The 23,724-nt window shown below is 37.3% G+C and overlaps 2 protein-coding genes and 1 long non-coding RNA gene across 3 annotated transcripts; all 3 read left to right on the top strand.

Moving 5' to 3' along the window:
* Positions 1-480: 480 nt before the first annotated feature.
* Positions 481-5,596, top strand: LOC118437631. Its single transcript, XM_035856807.1, has 2 exons — positions 481-611; positions 1,217-5,596. The coding sequence occupies exon 2, from the start codon at positions 1,788-1,790 to the stop codon at positions 2,994-2,996; it is 1,209 nt and encodes a 402-aa protein (XP_035712700.1). The 5' UTR covers positions 481-611; positions 1,217-1,787; the 3' UTR covers positions 2,997-5,596.
* Positions 5,597-10,789: 5,193 nt separating this feature from the next.
* On the top strand, positions 10,790-12,967 carry LOC110856022. The gene is made up of 2 exons (XM_022104463.2): positions 10,790-10,935; positions 12,582-12,967. Exons 1-2 carry the CDS (start codon positions 10,894-10,896, stop codon positions 12,879-12,881), a joined length of 342 nt encoding a protein of 113 aa, XP_021960155.1. The 5' UTR covers positions 10,790-10,893; the 3' UTR covers positions 12,882-12,967.
* Positions 12,968-17,600: 4,633 nt separating this feature from the next.
* LOC118437633 lies at positions 17,601-18,594 on the top strand. Its single transcript, XR_004836213.1, has 3 exons — positions 17,601-17,629; positions 17,716-17,846; positions 17,935-18,594. It is a non-coding gene; the product is annotated as an uncharacterized LOC118437633 (long non-coding RNA).
* The last annotated feature ends 5,130 nt before the right edge of the window (positions 18,595-23,724 follow it).

Genomic DNA, 23,724 nt, shown 5'->3' with positions numbered 1-23,724 from the left:
GGTTCTGGGACTTGATGGTTCTGGGATTTGATGGTTCTGGGATTTGATGGTGTTCACTTTCCAGAAATTCCGTCATCACGTTGAATAATTGACGTATGAGGTTGGAGTGGAGCTTTTAATCCACAAAACAAATTGGTCAACCTGTCACTTAAATATATGACTCAAGTGCGGCGTGCAAAATTCCATAGTTCAGCGTAAACAGAGAGGGGGCCGTACATGAAGCACGTAATCGATCTTCACAAATTTGACGCAGCCCCTACTGTGACCTATGTAGTGATAATTGGCATGGTAGGCATAGGATACTTTGACCGCTCAGTTGGATCACATCCTTTTTGTCGAGTCCCTGATGGAGACTTGATTACCTAATTGCCCAATCATTGAGGTAAAGTGTAGTTAGATATAATCAGCCGACAAATTGGAGCCGTTTGATTTTCGAGTCGTATATAACCCCACACTTTCCCATGAAGAGCAGTCAGACGCTGAAATTCAGGCAACACCAAAGCTTAACCCTGCAACAAACTTAATACAAACTCCTCCACTCGTGGATTGGATTGGATTACAGGACAGTCACTTCTTTGTAAATGTCTGTCGCGTAACCAATATTCTGCTTGGTAAGTTGAAATTACGCATAATTATCAATAAGTTGGTACATATGGGTAAGCAATGCAAATGATTTTTATCTAGCATAGATACATATGTAAATAAACAGCTAACAAGGGATACTCGCGAGGTGTCGGTCGTGCTTAGAGTACTATCTATGTTTCTTAGAATCTGCGAGGACGCTAGATGAAGGTTATATTCTTATTTCTGTGTCAACTTTTAGTTGGCGCCGTGCATTGGCGCCAAACTTAAAAATTTGCATTTTCGACAAACTTAGAACCTCCATAACTTTCTCAATTTCCGTGGGATGCTCAAAAATGTATGCTTAAAATGATCACAAATTTTGACATTTTAAGAGAAAAATTACAAATAACAAGTTTCTAATTTCTGAGATATGTTTACGATTTTCTTTGGCGGACCCCTATCTTTAATAAAATTGCAAAAATGTGCAACAGATTCAAAAGCTCAATTTTTTGAAAAACTGCATTTCCCACTTCATGAGTGTCCCATATAAGACACACTATTTTTCAATATGTTCAAACTTCCGGGTTGGATATGATAAGAATAATTAAATAAATTGGTGGCCATTTTTAACCTTGTACTTGGTTTCTTGTAGTCAAAATGAACATTTTGCTTCTCGGGGAGACTGGCGCAGGCAAGTCAACATTCATAAACGGACTCGCCACCTACTTCACATATCCGACGCTTAATGACGCAATAAAAAATCCATTCAATCCAATCATCCCAATTAAATTCGAAGTAGCCGGAAACACCGTTGAGGTTGGGATGGACAAAAATGAAAGCGGCGAAACGGGTAAATCATGCACCCAGCAGCCACGAACTTACGTCATGGGGTGGAACGGATTGGCAGTTCGTATCCTCGACACCCCCGGCATTGGGGACACCCGTGGCGTCGAACAGGATCAAACCAATTTTACCATGATATTAGAGCACGTCAAGCGTTATAACTATATCCATGGCATTTGTGTTTTGATAAAAAGCGGGCAGTCCCGGCTGACGCCATTCTTTCGTAGCTTCAAGCAATCTTCAAGCTTCAAGTATTCTTTCGTAGCATCAAGCAATTACTCGCCCACTTGCATCAAGATGCTATTAATAATATCGTATTCGTAGTGACACACGGGGCCCCCGCATTTGATCCAGCCGTGTCAATTGCAACATTGAAAAGCATGTTACACAAGGATTTGCCAGATGTTAGCATAGAAATAAATGAGAAAACTGTGTACTGCGTGGATAACGATGCTGTCAAGTATTTGGCGCAGAAAGAGGCAGGTGTCAAATTTCAAAAAGAGAAAAGAGCTGCCAATGCAGCTGCAGAAAGTTGGGAAGAAACATATGAACAAATTAACCAATTGTTCTCAGTCTTGCAAATGATGACACCGCACGACACGACAAAAACGTATAGTTTGAATCAGACTAGGGAAATATGTCTTGCATTAGGTGGTCCATTAGCTGATTGTACGAAACGGATTTTGGAAACACAAGCAGATATATGGCAGATGAAAGACGAGGCTTTCAAAACTTTGCAGGATGGCATGCAATTGCAGGCAGGGCAGACCACATCCACCACGATTTATCGTAACGTAACGGACAACGAGAATACGTGGAACGCTTGTGGCTCTGAGAAATGCAGTAGAACCGTGAACGACCGCGGGATGCAAATTTTGATACCCAAATACTGTGCCTCTCAGAAGCGTAGTTTTGTAGATGTGCTTATTCCATCATCAATTTTTAAAATTGGCACAATTGCATCTGCTGGTTTGACAAATGTGCTTCCTGGCTGTCCAACTTGTGGCTGTGGTATGTGGCACCATTTCGTCACATATGAGAAAGTTATAGAGGAGAGTATCCGTATTATTAATCCACATGTGCAACAAATGGTGGCGCAAAAAGCATCAGAGGCCGAGATCAAAAATGCTGTCATTAAGGAGGTGGAGAATAACATTCAAGAGCTTGAGAGAGAGGTTCAGATTATGCGAGAAGCGCAATTAACAGCAAGTCAATTTTTAAATCAAAATTCCCTGGTTCATACAGCAGATGCATATTTGGACAGATTAGAACAGCTTCAGGACGAAGAAAGGTCCAAAAACTCTGACCAAAGTCCAAAGTTCGAAAAACTAAAGAGTCTTGTTCAGGAATATAAAAAACAAAAGGATACCCTGACAGCGAGTCGCAGAGAGGCAGATAAGAAAAGCATTTCCTTGGAAGAGGTTAAATCTTCACTCGCTGAACTCTACGCCCAGCCAAATTATGGAAGGACTATTAAGAAAGAGGTGGAGGACAAGATGATGAGCAATGTAAACGCTCTGGAGGAAATTTTCCATTCTCCAAGCCTAAAACGATATGGATTACCTGACAAACGAATAACAAGTATATAGATTTGTTCAAGCAGGTAGATGTGTCAAAGAACTTGGCCAGAAAATTTCTGAAATGAGTTTAGCCGTTGCTGGTACACCCTATGAAATGTGTGAACACGTTTATGAAATATTTATAAAATAAATATATATGAGAAATAATAAGAGCATTACCTGCATATTCAGGAGTAAATGATGCGTGCGTGTGTATAATCTATATAATAAAACACTCACGACACTTTACTAAATTTATATATACTTAAATAGTTTTTATGAACCAAAATCTATAAATTGTTGAAATATGCTTACAAAGATATATTCCCAGGGATTTGATGCAATAATCATAAGGAAATTGATTACTCCACAAATATGAAGATTCGTCTTAATACGTTTGAGTGTGAATAAATTGATATTATTGTGACATTTACTTACAAATCTTATTTGTGTTGAGACTTTAACAAAACTTTAACAATATAAACCAGTTATGTACCTAAGGGCCCCTTACTGGGTGAAGTCCACTGGGGGGACCTCGGCCACAGTCGGTCACACCTACTTCACCTCTGTTGGCAAGTTTCAGTGCCAAAATTATACATTATATCGTTCACTGGCAATTCTACATATTTATTTACAGTGGTGAGCAAATTAATTTGCAGTACGGATAAAATTTTCTCTATCACAGATTGGCTACGATTATAGTTTTAAAATTCTAAGGATGGTAAGTATTGAGGATTGAAGGAAAGTATTGAGCATCGGGAAATGTTAATAATACTGAAAGGCTAAAAAATGGCCGACCTCTCCATGAGTAATAACATATAAGTTTAGAAATTAACTGCACGGCCAGTGCTTGATGGATTTGGCAAAAAACTGAAAATGAAAGTGGCACCCGGTTTGAAAACCTTGGACCTTGAGGAGAAACATATATCAGATCTTTCACATTCGGCCCACCCCCTCGGAATCCGGGTCACAAGTAAAAAAACAAGTAACACTTCTTTATCGAGTTTTAAAATTCTGCGACTATATTCGACGGACGTGGGGATTAATTCATTGTGGCAGTCGTCAGGTAATCATATTCAGTGACTAGTAGGCCGCACACCCTGCTTTGGAGTCATTGCGGGGGTGGTCTAAGGTCAAATCAAGATTTCAAGTAGCACGACATTTTCCCCCGACGTGGTTTCCGACATTTCACATCCCCAATACACATAATCCTCAATACACGTAATCACAATGTCCCACATATGAAATGAACGACACCCCATTGTCGAAGGTCCTATGGCGACGGGATGTGTGGCTATCGGCGTTTCTGCCAATACATTACCTATGCACGTCATGCGGCATATCAATTTTTAAGGACGCTATGAAGATTTCAATAGCGTTGTTCAAATTTAAAAAGCCACGCCCCTTGGGGTTGTCAGTATCAAATGAATCAACTCAAACAGGGTCATGCGACATATCAATTTTGTGAGCTAGTCACGCGCAATTACTTGAAACAGCAGTTTAAAATTTAATAAAGAACCAACAAATTAACCACTATTTCAATTTCCAAACTGAAGATTGCCAAAATTATTTTGGTACGAATAATAAGTTTATGAAACGTGAATACTTAAAAGTGTCACGAATAAAATTTGTGAAAAAAACTTTCCGATTTTTCTTAGATATTTGAGAGTTGTATTTTGGAAAGTTTAGGTTACCATATTCAAGTCTGGTATGTAGATTTTAATATATCCAGGGTTCTGGGGTGGTTTGTTTTTTTGTTTTTTTTTCAGTATGGACTATAATTAGTAGGTTAAGGAGGTTCCTCTTTGGCTTCCACCCGTGCACCACGTATCTCTCTCTCGCTGTGCATCTGGATCCTCTTCCATCTGGGTCGCGGGTGTGCCAGGGCAAGTAAAGTGTGTCCCAAGGCCTTATCGCCATGTGACCCTCGTCCACTCACACCCCCCACCTGCGTGCCTGGCGACACCCCCTGCCACACCCGTCCCAGCAACGACAAGCTGAGCCATCAGGCGAAGACGGATTTCGCCGGACTCTGTGCACGGGAGGATCTACGCCAGGAGGACTCCCCCAGGTAGGTCATTGTTTGGTATGTCGGGGTGGTGATCGTGGGGGGTGGTTGGTGGAAGGGTGAGGACGGGGTCGTGCATGGTGGTGGGCAGCGTAGTCGGGGCTACGGGGGTCCCATGACCCGGATGTGCTGCGAGGGGTGATGGGGCAAGTGGGTAGTGTCGCTCGGCCCTGGTCATAATGCATGACCGTGAAGGGGACACGTAGCCCGAGCCCGAAAGGGCGCTAGGGTATTTCGTGGTCCGTGGATGCCCCGCCCAACAACCTTCACTCGTCTTGCTTCCGTCTTCGCGACGCCGTCCTCATTTGGATATCACCACTATCTCTCGGAATCTGCCTATGATCTCTATCATTCATTTGTCCTGCCTGGGTGTGTGTATGTAGTTGGAGCCGAATGGACCTCTGGGCCACATCCTAGAGGTGATAGTGGTTTTCCTAGCTCTCCACCATAGCTAGGGTTTCCCACTATTCCTCCACTACGCTACTCTATTAAATATTTACATATCTAACTCTGTACATAATTTCATGTAATGATGAGGGCCCCGGCCATATCAAATGAGAAATAAAGCTATCTATCTATCAATCTAGTAGGTTAAGGAGTTACCTTCTGTAATTTACTTTTATCCATAACGCAGAAAGGGTGGCAAATATTCATCGGTTGGATTTAAGCCATTTTTTCAACTAAAACTAAATTAGTAGTAATAGTAGTAGTATGCATTTAGTAGTAATGTGCCATAGATTCTTGGTAGTGGATAGAACATTAATGAAATGAACCACGCTGTTGAGCCGCTACCGGATTTCCAACGAATCAAATTTCTCTTTATTACGCAATAGCTGTCTTATGTGGGTATGTTACTAACAGGGTAAAAATATTATCGGCAATAAAATTGTAGCGAATAAGAATTGCAATCTCTCTAACTTTGCCGATTGGTCCGTTTTTCCAGAATTTCACTTACGACCAGATCCCAGAGAAGCGGTGAGAGGACACCCCCCTGAGGGCACCCTCTCTCCACCACCCTCCCAATCTCGTAAGTAGAGTCAGTTACCCAAGTGGTTCGTGTCCGAAGCATATGCTCAATATATCGAACACATACTTCATTGACGCCAAACCTCCTAAGGCTACGGATAATGGTATTAGATCTAACCTCATTGAAAGCGCCCTTGACAACCAACATCGCTGCAATGCAGTACTCGCCAGAGTCAAGGGCCCCCTCAACAAGGCTAACAATCTGATGAAGGGCAGCCTCCGTGGAAACGCCCTTCATATAGGCATACTGACTGTGTCTCTGCAGCCTATCAACAAGATCAGGCGTGCGGACCCAACCATCTACCAATTTCTCGAGTGTTTTGAGCAGGAAGGATGTTAAGCAGATGGGCCTCCAGGCGGACGCCCGTTCGTAACTCTCCTTACCTGGCTTTGGTAAGAACACCACCCTGGACTCTCTCCACTTCAGAGGTGTATAGCCGAAGGTCAAGCACCCCCTCATTAGAGGAACCAAATACGGAATTAACTCGGCTAGCCCATGCTGTAAAAGGGCTAGAAAGATACCATCCTTTCCAGCCGCTTTTAGTGGGCCAAACGAGTTAATTATGTTACTGATTTTAGAAGATGTAACCATCAGATTTATAGATTCATCGTCTACTTTACTATGGTCAGGTTCCCATGGAGCCCGTTGAGGGTCCGTCGGGAACGACTGATCCAGTAATAGTTCATAGGTCTCAGAAAGGGTCCTGGTGTAAACACCATCACCCTTGTCCAGTGATCCCAATTTGATTGTGCCATCGTTGCGAAGGATGCGCGAGAGTCGGGCAGCAACAGGTGCCTCCTCGACACTCTCACAAAACCTTCTCCACAAGGCGGTTTTGCTCCTCCTCAATTCGTAGGAGTAGTAGTTACGAGCAGCTTTGTTTTCCGCCGATGCCTCCTCTCCTCCAAAGCGTGCAACCCGATAAAGCCTGCGAGCCTCCTTCCGAAGAGAAGTCAGCTCACGGCTCCAACAAGGTACCCTCTTCCTCCTGGATTTGAGTACTTTTACAGGGCAGGCCATATCGTATGATTTATGAATAAAGTCACTGACCCTACTAGCACCTGCCTCAATCTCCTCCGTGGATGACATTGGGCATGCCCTCGCAGGGTCAAGTTCCGTTAATCCTTTCAATTCTGATTTCCCACCTTGTTCTCTTCTTGTCCCTATAGATGATAGGGTCAGGGGGACCAAGGCTTAGGCTGGTCCGAATATACCTGTGGTCGGAGCAACTTTCGTTATCATCAACCCACCAAGCTTTTATCCGGTCCAGCAAATGGGAGGATACAAATGTAACATCTAATACTTCTTTCCTACTCGATACAACAAAGGTGGCTCTGTGTTCCCTATTAATGTCGTGCAGATCCACCTGTGCAATGTAATCCAATAGTTGTGCACCCCTGCTGTTAATATTGGTGCTACCCCACATGGTGTGGTGTGCGTTGGTATCACTCGCTATCACCAGAGGTAGACTGTTGGTCTCACAGTATGAGACCAACCGACGCATCTCCTCTGGGGGGCATGCATAATTTCTATCCATGTATACTGAGGATATGACTACCTCTCCAATACCCCCCCACTGGGTACGGATGGCTGTGACATCTCCACAGCATAAATCAAGCAGGGGCCACACTTTGATGTTCCTACTTGTAATAATACATGATCTACTGGAGTGGGCATCCCGACAAAAATAATGTAGGCTGCCACAACCCCCCAGACCACGTATTTTGCCTTTGTACGGTTCTTGTATTAGGCATATATATGTCTGCAACTCTGCTAGGGTACGACACAGAGAAGTCGTACCCTGTTTCGAGTGTTGCAAGTTAATTTGCACTAAGTTCACACTTTTGGTTGTCATATTGAAAGATGACAACCCGGTTCGAAGAGATGTAGATGAGTGTGATGGTGTATTATTAGTGATGTTATTGTTAGTCATGGTTAGTGAGGGTTTGACACGAAGCTAATTTTGGAGGGGTGTTTCAGTTACCCGAAACACCAACTCATCAAAATAGTAATTAAATTCGGCGGGCGGTTTTAGGGCCGCCACACCAGATTTAGGAATGCGACTAAAACAGACAAAACCTTGACCTGACCTTATCGAATGGGTCATTCTCCAAGTGGTCGTGTCCATGCCCATGTTGAGCCGAGAGATGGTAGGGAAGAGTACTTTGGCCAAAGGTGGTGTCGCCTCCCTGACCCAAAAGCTCACTTTGTATCAGTAAAGTAAGCATGTCTTCTATTTGTTTAATTCGTGTGCGTATTTATCTACTGAAAGTAAAGTATGAATATACATATGTAATTACGTGCATATTTGCTCCCGAACGCGTGGAGAAGCTTTACTTCCATAATAACCTCATTATTGGAGTTGGTAGCAATTATACATCTATAAAACTTTTATGGACAAGTTTACTTTTCAAGTATTTAAGGTTCGACACCACACAAATTCTATTCAAGGAAATTAACTGGACATAAATTTACCAAAATTAGTACAAAATAAAAAGAAAAGAGTTAGGGGCATGGTTAGTATTAAATACTTGCCGAACGACTAATTAGCAGTGTTACTCTGATAAAAAAATTTACCTCGAAAAAATTTCAATGCTTTTGGGCCACAAGTTTTCAAATGCCTATTGCCAACACACATTTGGAACAATTACATCAACACTCCTAATTAATCATGTGTATGACTTGAGAGTAAATACACTAACAAAACCCGTAATGGATTCGTGGAAACGGCGATATCGACTGTTTATCCAAAGGCGGGGGGAACACATTGAACAAATTCATTGACGCTGACTAAAGTTTTAACGCGAGTTTTAATATCCGTCCAAATCGGATAGTTAATCCTCCGTAGAACGATTTTACCGCCTAAATCATAGACTTTAATACATATATATATACACGGTCCAAATTCAATATTATTTTGGCATGGTAAAAAAAATGCATTACATAAGCTCAGGGTTGGATTTAATATTAACATATTTATTTACAGCACATCCATCTCTTTAATTGTACAGAGGATTGCTTGATTTTATGTAATTTTTGTTGCCATTAATTGGCACTCATCAGAATCAGATCTCATCACAAAGAATCAGATTTCGATCCATAAATGCCACCCTTGTTGTTTTGTTGGAATTAAACTACTCCAAGAAATGTAACTAGTGCAATTTCATTTTCAACTTCCGGTATATTGCAAAGACACATACATGTAAGTGCATTATGTATTTAGTAGAAAATATGTAAAACAGGTAACACTAGTGTGGTCAAAGGTTAGTATGGTAGTATGCATAACAGTAGAGAAAAAATCCTTTTAAGTGAAACACATTATCATATCAAAATTTACAAATCTAACTCGCGGCAACTATGTTCAAATTCAAGTATTTACATACATATATGTACGTACACGGCGCTTACATACAGGGTAGTTCAAATGTCACGCTACAGTGGAAAATTTTCCCATGGGAAAAATTCCTAAATCTCCCTGAGTTAGCAAAATTTTGCCTATGAAATTCGACATCTTGAGAATTTTGTCATCAATTTTAATATTAGAGTTGAATAATCAACAAAAATTTCAATCCCAAATCGTGGTAAGTAATAGAGATTTACGAACGTTTCCCTTTGCAAAATTTTCCATTGTAGCGTGACATTTAAACCACCCTGTACACAGGGTTGCTTTTGCATTCATACTTTAGTATGCCAACAAATTTATGAATTTGTGAATATTCGCGCATCACTATCTTAAGAAGTTTGCGTTGAGTCATTACATATTAATTAGGGTACCAACATATGTATCTACAGAACTGGTACGTAATAATAAGCATCGTCGCCTAGTAATGTTATTTTAATGACAAATTTATCGTTAAGAAACAAACTTTAGTACTAGTCCCCATGACTCATTTTTTATCAAATGAAGAAATATGTCAATATTTGAAAATTTTTTCTATTGATCAAGAGTTTTTTTAGAAATCATGCAATATTTTTTACCATGGCATCTTTACTATTACTGGATGAAATTATTCATCCCGACAAAAAGTTTCTTATTAAACACTAGAGAAGAGTACACTCTAAATAAATTTGTGCAAAACCTACCCAATCCTGAGTTACACGGAGGATAGCACAAAAATTGAGTAAAATTTATCCAACCGTTGTGCAAGATTTACGTACGCAGCACGGAACAAATTTTCCAATTTTTGTGTCATCTTTTTTCCTTCATGTTGAGAACATTTTACACTTTTATTATTTATTTAGAGTGTGGTTTTTAGCACGTAAGCATTCAAGTTGCTTGCACATATTATTTCAAGTACTTACAACATTTTCGTGAAAAACTGCTCGTACGTCAGAACGCAGCCAACCACATTTCAGAAGCAAGTACAAATACACGTGTATTTATTAAATACATATTTGTCCAGTAATTATTAGACCTTGGGTACACGACTTACGTTTTAATCTTGACGTAACTTAATCAAATGTATGTACATAATAAAATCTAACGTATCATCAGTGCAAACATCGATACAGCGTTGACACAGGGAACGTTCACATATTACGTCATGAAAATAACGCGGATTTTAAGACCACCCACCCACCCATTGTCTCACTATCGTACATACTCATGTTAAGCTTACCTTAAGATATGCACCACAAAACCACCAACCCAAGCTTTTGGTGACGTAATATGCGGACGTTCCTTTGCACGTAGAACAACCATCATTTCTACCGGGTATAAATACAAGTGTCATACGTATCATAATTTGTCGTTAAAGCCAAAGTTGAAACCCAGCTCGTGAAATTAATTAATTTTAGTGAAAAATTTCGATAATTTGAAGCCGTAATTTATCATGGGCTCGAAATGTGTCCTGGTCCTCGTTTGCTTCGCAATGGTATGCATATCTATTTTTACCATATTTTACTTACAATTTGACAAAATTACGGAATTTAGGAAAAACTATTCTATTACCATACGGTGATAAATTGATTAAATTGCACACAATAAAAATACAAATGTTCTGTGCTCCCGTGTAAAATTTAACCAGATGTCCTGCCGAAATTTAGCCAGATTTCCTGCAGAGATTCAACTCTTCCTTCCAGCCTTCAGAGCAATTTCTGCATAAAATTTACACAATTGTGTATAATTATGCATAAACTGGTCTGCATAATAAATCCAATCGAAATAAATTTTCAGCATAATGCAACCTTTCCCGTAGATGGGATTATCACGAAATTGGTTTAATTGCGTTTGTATATAAATACAAATTCCTTATATTTGGGAAGATGAGAATGAAACTCATTGAATTTTGAAAAGCCAATTAAACCAAGTACTTGAAAAAAATGTTGCGAGCTGGCCGGAATCGAACCGGCAACCTTTCGTTCTGATCACTACTGAGTTACCACTTTCCCCACAAAGCCCTGTGTGAATGGCTGGTGTATTTTTCTTGTACTTGGCTGATGCGTATTTTTTAAAAACGGGAGGGATTTTCATCCTCTTCACCCCGTCTTTATACCATCAAGTGAGAATTTAGAAAGAGGAGACCGCAGAGTTGAATTGTAAATATTGATTTGAAAATTGCGGTAAATGAGCGAATTATTTGGGAAGATGAGAATGAAACTCATTGAATTTTGAAAAGCCAATTAAACCAAGTACTTGAAAAAAATGTTGCGAGCTGACCGGAATCGAACCGGCAACCTTTCGTTCTGATCACTACTGAGTTACCACTTTCCCCACAAAGCCCTGTGTGAATGGCTGGTGTATTTTTCTTGTACTTGGCTGATGCGTATTTTTTAAAAAATACGGCCAGCTCGCAACATTTTTTTCAAGTACTTGGTTTAATTGGCTTTTCAAAATTCAATGAGTTTCATTCTCATCTTCCCAAATAATTCGCTCATTTACCGCAATTTTCAAATCAAATTCCTTATATTCCCGTATAAAAATTTGAACAGCTTATCTGCCGAAACTTGGTACAGCAGAAGAACTATATGCAGAGCAATACGCGCACTCTGACCAATGGAACTAATTGCACACAATAAATAAAAAATTCCTGTAATCCCGTATAAAAAATTTTCCTGAAAAAATTTATACAAATTTTCCGTAGAAGAACTGTATGCAGAGTGATCATACACACACTCCGAATTATGGACAAGTTGTTCTGTAGAATTAACTCGATACACAGGGTGGTTTAAATGTCAGGTTACAATGGACAATTTTTCAGTAGGAAAAATTTGCAAATCTCTATTAGTTACGAATTTGGGTTTGAGATTTATATTAATTTTTATCAAAACTTATGGAACACTGATTACAAAATTCTTAAAATATTGAATTTTAGAGGCAAAATTTCGATAGCTATTTAATGGAGATTTGCGAATTTTTTCCATTGAAAAATTTCCCACTGTAACCTTACACTAAAGCCACAATCTATATAAATTTACTGCAGAAAAACGCAAATTCTTCCTGCAGAAAATGATTTTAGCGACCATTTATTTATCCTGCACGCGTTCTTCACACCTTCTTAATTTTGTACTATATTTCTAGACGCTATGTTCCCAGAGCAAAATTTTTGTGAGTGGGTCACCTCAACCGGAAGTACCCGCTAAGGCTTCGCTCTATCCGCTTGGAGATTCCCGGATCCAGTCGGATTTGCTTCTCACCGCGGCATATGGGGCATCCCAAGGTAGCCACGGGATCAATAAGCGTGCCACGTACTACTACGTGGTCACTTCTACCTGCGGTGGGTTCACGGCCTCCCAGTGCAGCAGGGCATGCGGGGCGCGAGGCCGGGCTTGTTACGTCTGTGGAAGGCGGTATTGCAACTGTGGAAATGATTTTTGTTGAGTATTAAATATTCAGCTGGTTATCTTGTAAATTTATTGCATTTAATAAAAGTACGAAATAAACAAATATGTTGAAGTTTTCCTGAGTAAAGCGTAGCACTCAAGCAGGGTTGCAAGTGGTATATATCACCTAGTGAGATTTGGTGAGATTTAATGATTTATATCAATCATCTCAGTTGGGGCTAAGTGAGAAATATGAGAAATAATGAGCTAAACTTGTAGTTCATGACCCTGTCCGCTAGGTGGCGCTAGTGTATGACCCACAAATCTCACTATCTCTCATATTTCTTATGTCTCACTATTTCTCATTATATCTCAGTGAGATGAGATTTATGAAGATGAGTTGAGATTTCTGCAACCCTGCACTCAAGGGGTCATCCATATATTATGTCATCAAGAATTTCCGATCTTATCACCCACCCACCCGACGTATACAGTGAGGGATAGAGAAGTTTAACGTGGGAAAGATAGAGCGACCTCAATCTCCCACCCACTAAAATGATGACGTAACTTATGGACGTTCTCAAGACGGATTTTTCATGACAAACAACACCTTATATTCTTTATTTTAAATTAAGTACTTCTAGACAGGAATTTTAATGAAATTTGGTGGTAACTGCTAATCATACATATGTGTCACCGATTGATACTGGTTTGCTTAAAATCGGGGAGCGTACAGTGGGAGATCTCCGCAATTAGCAAAAAATAAATTAAGAGTAGTAATTAAGAGGAGTAAAACGATTGCCTGAAGCCATCAATCTTACATCTGAGCTCTATTCTCTTAAAAAATAAATAATATTTCTTAAAATTTTCCATATAGTTTTATTCATTTTTTTCTGACATAAATATTCATGTAACAGAATTTAGAAACAATTTACTTGCTGAATTACATGTACATATTTAGCGGCCAAAATCTTATAAGTATTTTCGTGATTTGAGGTATATCATATAAAGATTTGCGTAAATACATATACATTTTTATCAGTTTGTAAATTTCTAGATATGAGCAATCACTACCTATTCTGCATATATGTAATTTAAATAGGTTTAGTCAACGATAACGCACTATTTATTATTGTCTACACCACAAACAGCTATAGAACGAACCATCTACATATATTTCTACTCGAATTGTAAAGGAACAAGAAATAAAATGCATGAGGAGGTCAAACTCCTTCAATTTCCGTCATAATACCCGTACACACCTAAAGCTCTTGACTCGCCTCGTTCACAACTTCCGCTGTGACGGGGACCGTGCTTCCGGAGAGGAACGTGCTCGGAACAATGGTCCAGGCAAGGGTGTATTGCAATCCTGCCTCAACGAAGGAGTTTGGCACGACAGCGTCAATGATGGGAATGATCGCCCCGTTAAAGAAGGCGCTGATCTTGAGACGAAGCGCGTCAGCGGCAGCAGCAGGAATAATGTCGCCTTGGCAAGTGTACGAAACTCCAGGAGTCATTCGGGCAATGGCGCCCTCACAGTCGCTGATTCGCATTTGGAGAAAAACTCCACGCCCACCTGTGAATAAAAGAAATAACTAGAATTAAGCTATGTATAGCAAATGAGTTTTTAAAACTCATTATTACGCGTCTGGCGCCGCCCAAATCCCTTTGGGCGGGAAAATTAAAAGTCCAAGAATTTTCTTGAAATAAATAGCATAGGCTACATAAAATTTTGTTATTAGAGTAAAATGTAAAAAAATAGACTATCGCCAATCCAACGAGTTCAAATACTTTTCGCGGTAAAATAGTAATTATATCAAACGCCGATAAAACTGTTTAAAAAAATAATTGATTCCTTCTTGTAGACATCCGAAGCATAGAGAACATTTATGCAACCCAAATTTAGCGCCAGTTTAATTTGCCCGGTTAAAAATTATTTCTCAGCACAAAACATACTTCGAAAATTTTGTTTTGGTGCTAATGCGGTCAATCCAAGTAATTTTAAGAACTTTGTTTCTTCCCGCCTAAAGTGGTTTTGTGCGTGCTAGGTGCTCAAGGAGCAGTTTTTACACATTTTAGCCTAACGACTAAATTATTTGTAACCTATGTCACCAATTGAAACAAATTTTGCGAAGATTTGTTTTTCCCGCCAAAACTGCCACTTGAGGAACTTTGCGCGAGATAATCAATTTTGCCAATTTTCGTACTATTATGCAAGTGCTACTCTATGTTATGTCAAACCTTCCATCTTATTAAAATTAGGCGTGTTGGCTATTTTTCGGCTATAATAGTTTAAGCAGGAGAAAGTTTCAAAATTTCAAAAAAGCTAGCGGTCAATAGGGACGAACGGTCTGGGGATATGCGTCTCCCAGGGGTGACCATGCAATTTTTCGCATTCCGAACCCTTGGAGCGCAACAGAGTGGGAGGTCCAGCACCCTAAGCTAGTGGGCTCACACCCCCTACTATAACCTACCGAAACGCCTCAGACGCTCCCCATAAATATTTTCTTACTCCGTCCCCCAGGTCAACAGGTTAATAATGAAATCGGACCTCGAAAACAACTTTTTGCCGTAAGCCCGACGACGAATCCTGACATTTTTATTAATCAGATCAATTCTTACCGCAAACCTGATGATCAACAATTCCTCCATGAACCAAGACAACAGCATAAATTTGCAACAGAATTGCAAATGTCTTCATTGTTCAGGCCGAGTTTTCCGAGTCGTTAGGTCCTCGAATGGTGGAATATTACACTGATTATCACCCGCTCAGTCGTCTGACTTATATAGCTCAGATTTTACAAGTATTGCCAAATAATTGATCCCCTCGTATGTATTTACTGCACCAGGCGCTTGGTTGATTTGAGAGTGATAAAACTCCATTCCGTGGTGTATGCAAATTTAGAGTGCTTGAATTTATTGCAGTGGGATTAGCATAAATATGGGAAAACCAAAACTCATCTCGGTAATCAATGACTTTATTGCTTAATACACTCTAAGAAGCTGGGTATTGATTCTTAAAAAATATCAATACCAGCAAATAGTATTAACAGTTATTACTATTATAGTACTAATGTGCAGTTTTAAAATAATACTGATATTTAAAAAATTAATACCAGTAGAGTTTAAAACTTATTTAATACTGTAAAGTATTGATCAATACTTTTCCAGTATTGAAATTATACCATGTTTTTAATGACTCAAGTTTGTCCGTTACCCCACGCGTACCCGGCACATTCAACTCAGCAATTCGTCAACATGAGCTCCACAAAATTAGTTCGAGTATCAAATTCTTTTACATCAAAAAAATTAATTCCAAGTGACGGAAATTTTGAGGATTTTGTTACTTCAGGTAAGAAAATTTTAAATTTACACACGATTTACTTATGTTAATAACTTATATTACATATATTTAACAATATTTTAACCAACAATCTTAATTATTTTTTCTAGTGCGAACGAAATTCGATTTAGGGAACGAAGTAATTATCCGACTTGAAGATGATCAGGGGGCAGAGGTGGACTCGGATGTTTTTCATATTTTATTAGAAATTGAAAACATTCCAAATATAGTCTTTAAGTTGGGTGGAGAAGAATCTCATCATATAACAATTAATTTGAATCCTGACGACAGGAACAGCTCTTCAAGTACCGAGTTAATGTGTGAGCTTTTTAGTCGTATATTTATATTCTTAAATGTCTAAATATATAAGTACATAAATATTTATTTACTTTTCAGTCACCCATTCACCATCATCCAAAATTCAACGGCTGGAACAGGATGGTTTTAATCAGGTAAAAATAAAATTATTAATTACCCACAGTTAAAATATTATTATTTATTATTTATTTTAGGTGCTGGGTAATTCAATTAATGATAATCAAGAAATTAGCAGAGTTGTAGCAGATTGCAACACAAAAGGGTTTGTCGATGACAAGTCAGCTGTGATTCTTGTGCAAGAATTTGTTTCAAAACTTGTGGAGCTAAAAGGGTAAGAAGTATTTATTTGTATTTAAAATTCCTCCATAAAATATTTAAACTTGATTTTTGTATTTTTTGTAATTTTAGTGAATCTCCAAGTTCTTCTGACCAAAAGAATTTGGCGTCAGCAATTATTCAATATATTCCATGTTGGCGATACGCTGGGTCAACTGAAGGCTTGGTAAACCATATAACTTTTATAAATAATTAATTCATATTTAATTTTCGTAATTAAATAATTTTTATTGCATTGCAGGATATACTTTTTGATGAAATTGGACGGTCAGGACTAATCCAACGAAGATTGAGGACAATTCACCAAAAACTGAAAACCACTGAAAAAAAGAAGGAATTAAGGGCAAAGAAGACACAGCTTGGAACTGGCGGACCTAAACCTAAAACTGCAAAACTGGATGACAACGTTGACAACGGACAATATGACGAGTTAGTTAGGAGTTTAAATGGCAGCAGTGCAAAATCGGGATCCGCAGAAATAATTAAACTGGCGCAAGACACCCTCGAGCACAGAAATTACTTACGACGAGTCAATCCACAATCAATCCTGCTGGTTTATACAAAATTTGCGGACTGCGACTTTTTAGTATAATCCGATTAAATCAATATTATTTGTCAGTATTTTTAATTATTTGAGTTAAACATTAATTTTTATTTATGTTAGATCCGCTTGGAATTTTCTCTTCTTCAAGGAGAATCACAAGAAAACTTTACAAGAATTTGGCCGTCATTTTCCTCACAGCTGCTGGAGAAAGTGAAAGACTTAAAGCAATCCCCGTCTTTATGTGAATTTCTAACAGAGGAGTCTGGTTTGCAAAATACTATTTTTTAAAAATTTGGTTTATTTAAAACAAAGTTTTCCTTGAAATTTATCAAAATTCGTTTTATTTTAAAGATAATTGGGACTCTGAAGTAGCAGCACTCTTCGTTCTTCTTTATTTAATCCCCCCAGCTGCCCAAGGGAGAGGAAAAGGGAGTCGGTGTACAATTGATGAAGCAAAGAATTTGCTGATCTCATTTTATAAGGTACATAATGACTTTTAAATTAAAATGTATTCTAACTATTTTAATTATTCAAATTGTTGTTATGAATTTAATAACATTTTTTTTCCAGACTGCAACTCCTCTACCATCCATCCTGGATACTTGGAGCGAGGATAAGAGACAACCAAACCTTTTGTGTCTTGGAGAAAACAAGAAAACACTTTCTTCCTTTTATCTCGTTGTAGATAAAGTACTGCTGCCAATTGACGCTAAGAATTCTGCACAAGCAATTGACCTCCTCTTCAAATCACACTACGTCTTCGGAGCAGAATACGACAAGAACTTGCAAGGCCTATGGAAATTTCTTCAAGTTTATATTTATAAGGTTGACGTGGACAGTACTGATCTTTCGGGAAAGGTGAAAAGTGTTTTTACTCAATTAAGTAATATTTTTAATAATCTCATTTAAAAAAATGTTTACTTGCCCAGTCTGTCAGATATTAGTTTTAAGGGCGAGTGAGTTTCAAACTCATTTAAAATTTGTACATAATTATGGACACAGTAATTTTCCTCAATTAATTTGCCCTTTTAGTTCATGTAATATAACGTTAGGGACATGGAGTGGATTTTTACGTCATGTAAAGTCACACGATAAGTTTCTAGAAATAGGCTCCCAGATACCAAATCTATTTTTTGAGCCAACTTTAAATAGTTCCAATTTTAGTGAAGCTCAACAAGAGATTAATATTGACTTTGAGGATCCCAAAACTTTTGAAAATATCTCCGTTGATACTGGTATCAAAATAGTTTCAGAAATTTTAGGTAATTTCTGTTCCTCTATAATTGCAAGTGGTGTTAATAACTCTGTAATGGATGTAATTGTAAAAGAAATGGAATATGTATTTGTAGAAATTATTAACTTAGTTACTAAATTAGGGAAACAAACTTTAGGTGAACAATTTGACATGGTTGCTATACAAATACGCTCATTAGTATCTGGTTTTGTTAAAGTTAAGTCCAGCTATCAGAGGCAAAACTTGTACCAGAGCAGAAATAATTTAATTTTACCAACTGAGATAAGTTTAGGGAGCAGAATAGACTCTAAAATTAAAGATGCAAAAAGACAACAAGTAGTCGTGGAAGATACGTTTATGTACGTACCTCTGCTGAAAACACTTGAAAAAATAATCCAAATTCCACAATTATACCAATATTTCGAATCTATTTCAAAACCCAATGGACAAATTTTTAAGGTCATTTAAAAATAACAAACTCTTTTCTAAATATCCACAATCAATCCAGTTACAATTATTCTATGATGACTTTGAAACAGTTAATCCTTTGGGATCTAAAAAAGGGATCCACAAACTTGGGGCGCTTTATTTTATTTTACGTAATTTGCCCGATTATATAAATTCTCAACTTTCGCAAATTCATTTGTTAGCTTTGTTTTATAGTGAAGACGCAAAAAAATATGGTTATGGGTCAATTTTAAAACATGTTTTACCTGACATTAAGATTTTAGAAACGACAGGAATTTCAATTGGGGGAAATATTTTTCGAGGCACAGTTTGTTCTGTCGTTCACGATAATTTGGGTGGAAATTCGTTACTTGGTTTAACAGAATCATTTAATTCTAATTTTTTCTGTCGAATTTGTTATATTTCAAAGGCTGAAATCCAAAATGAATTTGACCATAATTATATGCCGATACGAAATTTGACCAATTATAGTTTACATTTAAATTCAGAAATAAATTCGCTTCAATTTTACCATTTTCTAGATTCTCCAACAGCTGACATAATGCATGATCTCTTGGAGGGAGTCGTGCCATATGAAATTAAATTAGTTTTCAAAAAATTAATTAGTTTGGGATGTTTTAATCTTGAAACAGTCAACAACAGAATCTCCGCTTTTGATTTTGGATATTTAGAATCGAAAAATAAACCAAGTCCAATAAAATTAGATGGAACTGGAAATAGAATCGGTCAAAAAGCTGCGCAAGCTTGGTGTTTAATCAGGTTTTTACCAATGATTTTGGGAGATTTAATTGTCGATGAAGTCCATTTAAAATATTGGGATTTAATTTTGCAATTATTAGAATGCATGAGCTTTATATTTTTTCGATCTTTTAATGAGTCATCAATTTTAACTTTGAAATCGCTTATAATTAAACACCATTCGCTCTTTAAATTTCTATTTCCAGATCAAAATTTGCTACCCAAACACCATTTTATGTGTCATTATCCATTTATAATTAAAATGTCTGGCCCTTTAATTTCTCTATGGACAATGCGGTTTGAAGGAAAACACAATTATTTTGCTCAATTGGCCCATAACAATAGAAACTTTAAAAATATTTGTTTTTCACTTGCCATGAGGCATCAGCAATATAGTTCGCATGTTTTCAAAAATTTAGATTTCCATCATGGAATTAAGACTGACAAAATTTGTAAAGCTACTATGTCTGAGTTTGATGATTCCTTCGATATTGTAGAATCATTAAAAAACTATTTAAACGATCATGATATCTGTATTAAAACTGAAATGATGACAACAAATCAGATTTGGTTCAATGGCTACAATTATAAACACAACTTTGTGGTTTGTTTCGAAATGGGAACAATATTTCCAAAGTTTGGAATAATTTCTGAATTTCTGATTCAAAATGATAATTCATGTCTGCTTATTCTCAAAGTTCTGGAAACTGAGTTTTTTTATCGCCATTTATTTGCTTATAAGGTTAGAGTAACTGAAAATTTGTACAGAGTAATAAATGTAAAAGATCTAGTAACACATGATGCGATGGAGATTAAACAAAATTGTAATTTGTCAGGATTATTTGTAATTTCTAGACATTTTTTGTAGTAATATTTAATTGTAAGTTATATATATATATATATTTCATGAAACTTTGTCCTGTAAAGTAGTAATAGTTATAAATAATTTTATTTATTTATTATAGCAGTAATTTTTATTTTAAATTTGTTAAAAGTTGTAATTTATTGAAAATAAAATATGATTATGTACAATGCATTTTATACCATCAATTAATGATTTAATACCGTGCAGTATTATTTTTCATTATAAAGGCATCAAATTATAGTATTATTTATAATACCGGGCAGTATTATCATGTTTTGACGTTTTAATACTGTACATTTAATAATCAATACCGAGAGTTACAAGACGATTTATACTGAAAGTTCATTGTTTAATACTATAAATTAATAAAGTAATACCGCGGCAGTATTACTCATAATAATACCGCAGGGTATTATATCAATACCAAAACGGTAGAGTCACCATATAATACGGCCGTGGTATTAAAATGGTATTGATTTTATTAAGAGTGTACTTAACTTCCTGGTTCTCATCGTTTTATTTATTTTTATATGTACACATATTTTGTGGCTAGGTTGGTTTTACTTTCAACTTGAAATGTAGGCAGAATAACAAAATTTTAATTAAAACTAAAAGCACTGTGCGGATTAAGAAAATAAACGAGTACTTTCTCCCTGGGGGATCTGCCATCCATATTATACATACTCCACTTTGCCCTACTGACTTACTTTCCCTGCCCGCACGCATCATTGGATTTAACTCAATCCCAGATACAAATTGAATTTGTAACCAACTTTGCATTTAAATTTGGTCGGGAAAATGATTAGACAATTTTGCAACGTGGACTGGATTCGTCTAATTTTCTCTTGATTTGAATATCGATTTCGCCAAATTTTCCAAATGTACTTCGAATACAATTTACTCTTCAAATAGAGTACAAGATTTTAGAGAAAGTTTATACGTAGCCATTACATAAATACGGACAGACAGGCGGGCAACCCGGGTACATAAGCCCTGGGTCGGGATAAAGACTTCGATTCCGTATAAAGGATGTACACACGACATGATACGCCTACTCATATTTAGCCTTTTGAGTAGAATTCTCTAAATAAACGAAAACACAAAAAACATGATCGCTTTCCTCAAAAATGTTTTCCATACATAAACTCCAGTTTTTTTCAAATAAATATCTTCCCCTTGTCATAAACAAAAACAATATTGCCCAACTATCGTGTGAAGAGTTAATAAATATGGAAAGAGAAAAGCCGTTGCACCACAAACTCATGTATGGTAAACTGACTGCAACGTACACTACAGACTTTCCCTCAAACTATTATGACAGGATCCATCGAGATAAATGGACAGTCATTCACTCACTTATTCCTCGTAATGTTCCCGAAAGAACTTTGAATCGATTTCGTTCCATCAAAGTTTTGCTGAGAAAAAGCGATTGGATTTTGTACGTCACGGAGCACAATGTACATATATGTATGTACGTACATCACAATCATTACCGCATGTTGTGGAGCTAAATTAAATTAGAAAGTTAAGAATTGAGCCGAAATGAAATCGATATGTCTAGAAGTTTTCGTAATTATTTTGTTATAGAGGAAGAGATTTATGATGTTTAGTTGAAATTGGCCTGGTGATCTTATGCTTAGGCGCCGTTCATAAATTATGCAACGCGAGAGAGGGGGGGACCTAAGGCTCCAATGATATCGTGCCTATGTTGCACATGTTAAAGGGGGGGAGGGGGGTCTAGAAAATCGCGATTTTTGCGTTACGTAATTTATGAACGACGCCTTATTAGATGAAGTTTTATATAAGGGCATAACTTAAATATTTCAGTATGTAATTTTTGATAGATAAATAAGTATAAAATAAATAAATGTAAATATAATGTTAATGTAATGCACCTACATAGTACTTATATGTAATGCATCAGGGGGTCAGGAGAAAATAAATAAATCCCAATAAATTGAAAACGACAAAGGAAGAAAGGACATGTATGTACGTGGATTTTCATATAGAAAATAAAAAGCATAAAATCGAAAGAAGCGCTTATCTAGAAATCTAAGAGATACTGAGATCTCTGTAATTTTAACATCTTGTGGCACGAGATGTTAAAATTACAGAATTGAGGCGCACCTGTGCCTGGAGACACATCTTTCGTGACATTAGTGGTCACACGACCCAGTTTCATAGTGTGGTGATACTGGTGATAGCCATAATCGTGATTACCTCATTGACTTATTAACCAAACTTCGGGTGTTGAGCAATATTTTCAATTAATATGTAAAGGGTTCCGAAAATTAATTTGAAGTATACAGTAGGTAAACTATATGTATACGGTTTCCGAAATTAAAATGAAAAGGCTCATCATGCTTTTATGTCTTCGTTGCAAATTATTTTATTTTTTAAAATACAATCTTGTAAAGCCAACTCAAATACTAATTACATTTTTCCGTTTGAGATCGCAAACACGTTATCATTATTTTCCGCGTGGTTTGATACTGAGAAACTTGCAAAAAATACTCTATTTTTTAGCTTTATACAAAAACATAATGAAACCCAGTAGGGTATTTTTCAACCAAGAATGGAAAGGATAAAAAAGAATCCATCTTTTTGACCAGAAAAATAATAATAAAGAAAATCATGATTATTATTAGGCTTCAAAATGAAAGTAGCCAGACCGACTCAGGGCTAAAGATGGAATGATCTTTAAAGTAAGGATTTGTGTTGGTTTTCTCTTCTGGTGGAAATCGATTGGTCGTCGGTCGTCGCATCGCATTTGTTTCGCCTCTAGCTTTTGCTCCTCGGTGGTGAAAGTGGAGAATTTCTCTCCGCAAAATGGAGAAATATAAGATATCCAGTAGTTTGGAGAAAGCATGGCTTAAGTTTTGTATTCGCTTTTTTTTAGCTTTTGGTTTTGTGTTTTAGAGGACTGAGGTAGAAATGCGATTGTGTGAGGTTCCTTAGTTTTGGTGGCATGACAAAGAAAGTTTTACTTTCTCTGGGGTTAGAACCACTTGCAGATGATATAAAGACAATGCAGAATTTTTGGTATAGCTGAAAA

This window comes from Folsomia candida, unplaced genomic scaffold (assembly GCF_002217175.1).
Source record: "Folsomia candida strain VU population unplaced genomic scaffold, ASM221717v1 Fcan01_Sc014, whole genome shotgun sequence".
NCBI lineage: Eukaryota > Metazoa > Arthropoda > Collembola > Entomobryomorpha > Isotomidae > Folsomia > Folsomia candida.
Note: the sequence above shows the minus strand (reverse complement) of the source record. Positions and strands in the feature narration are given on the sequence as shown.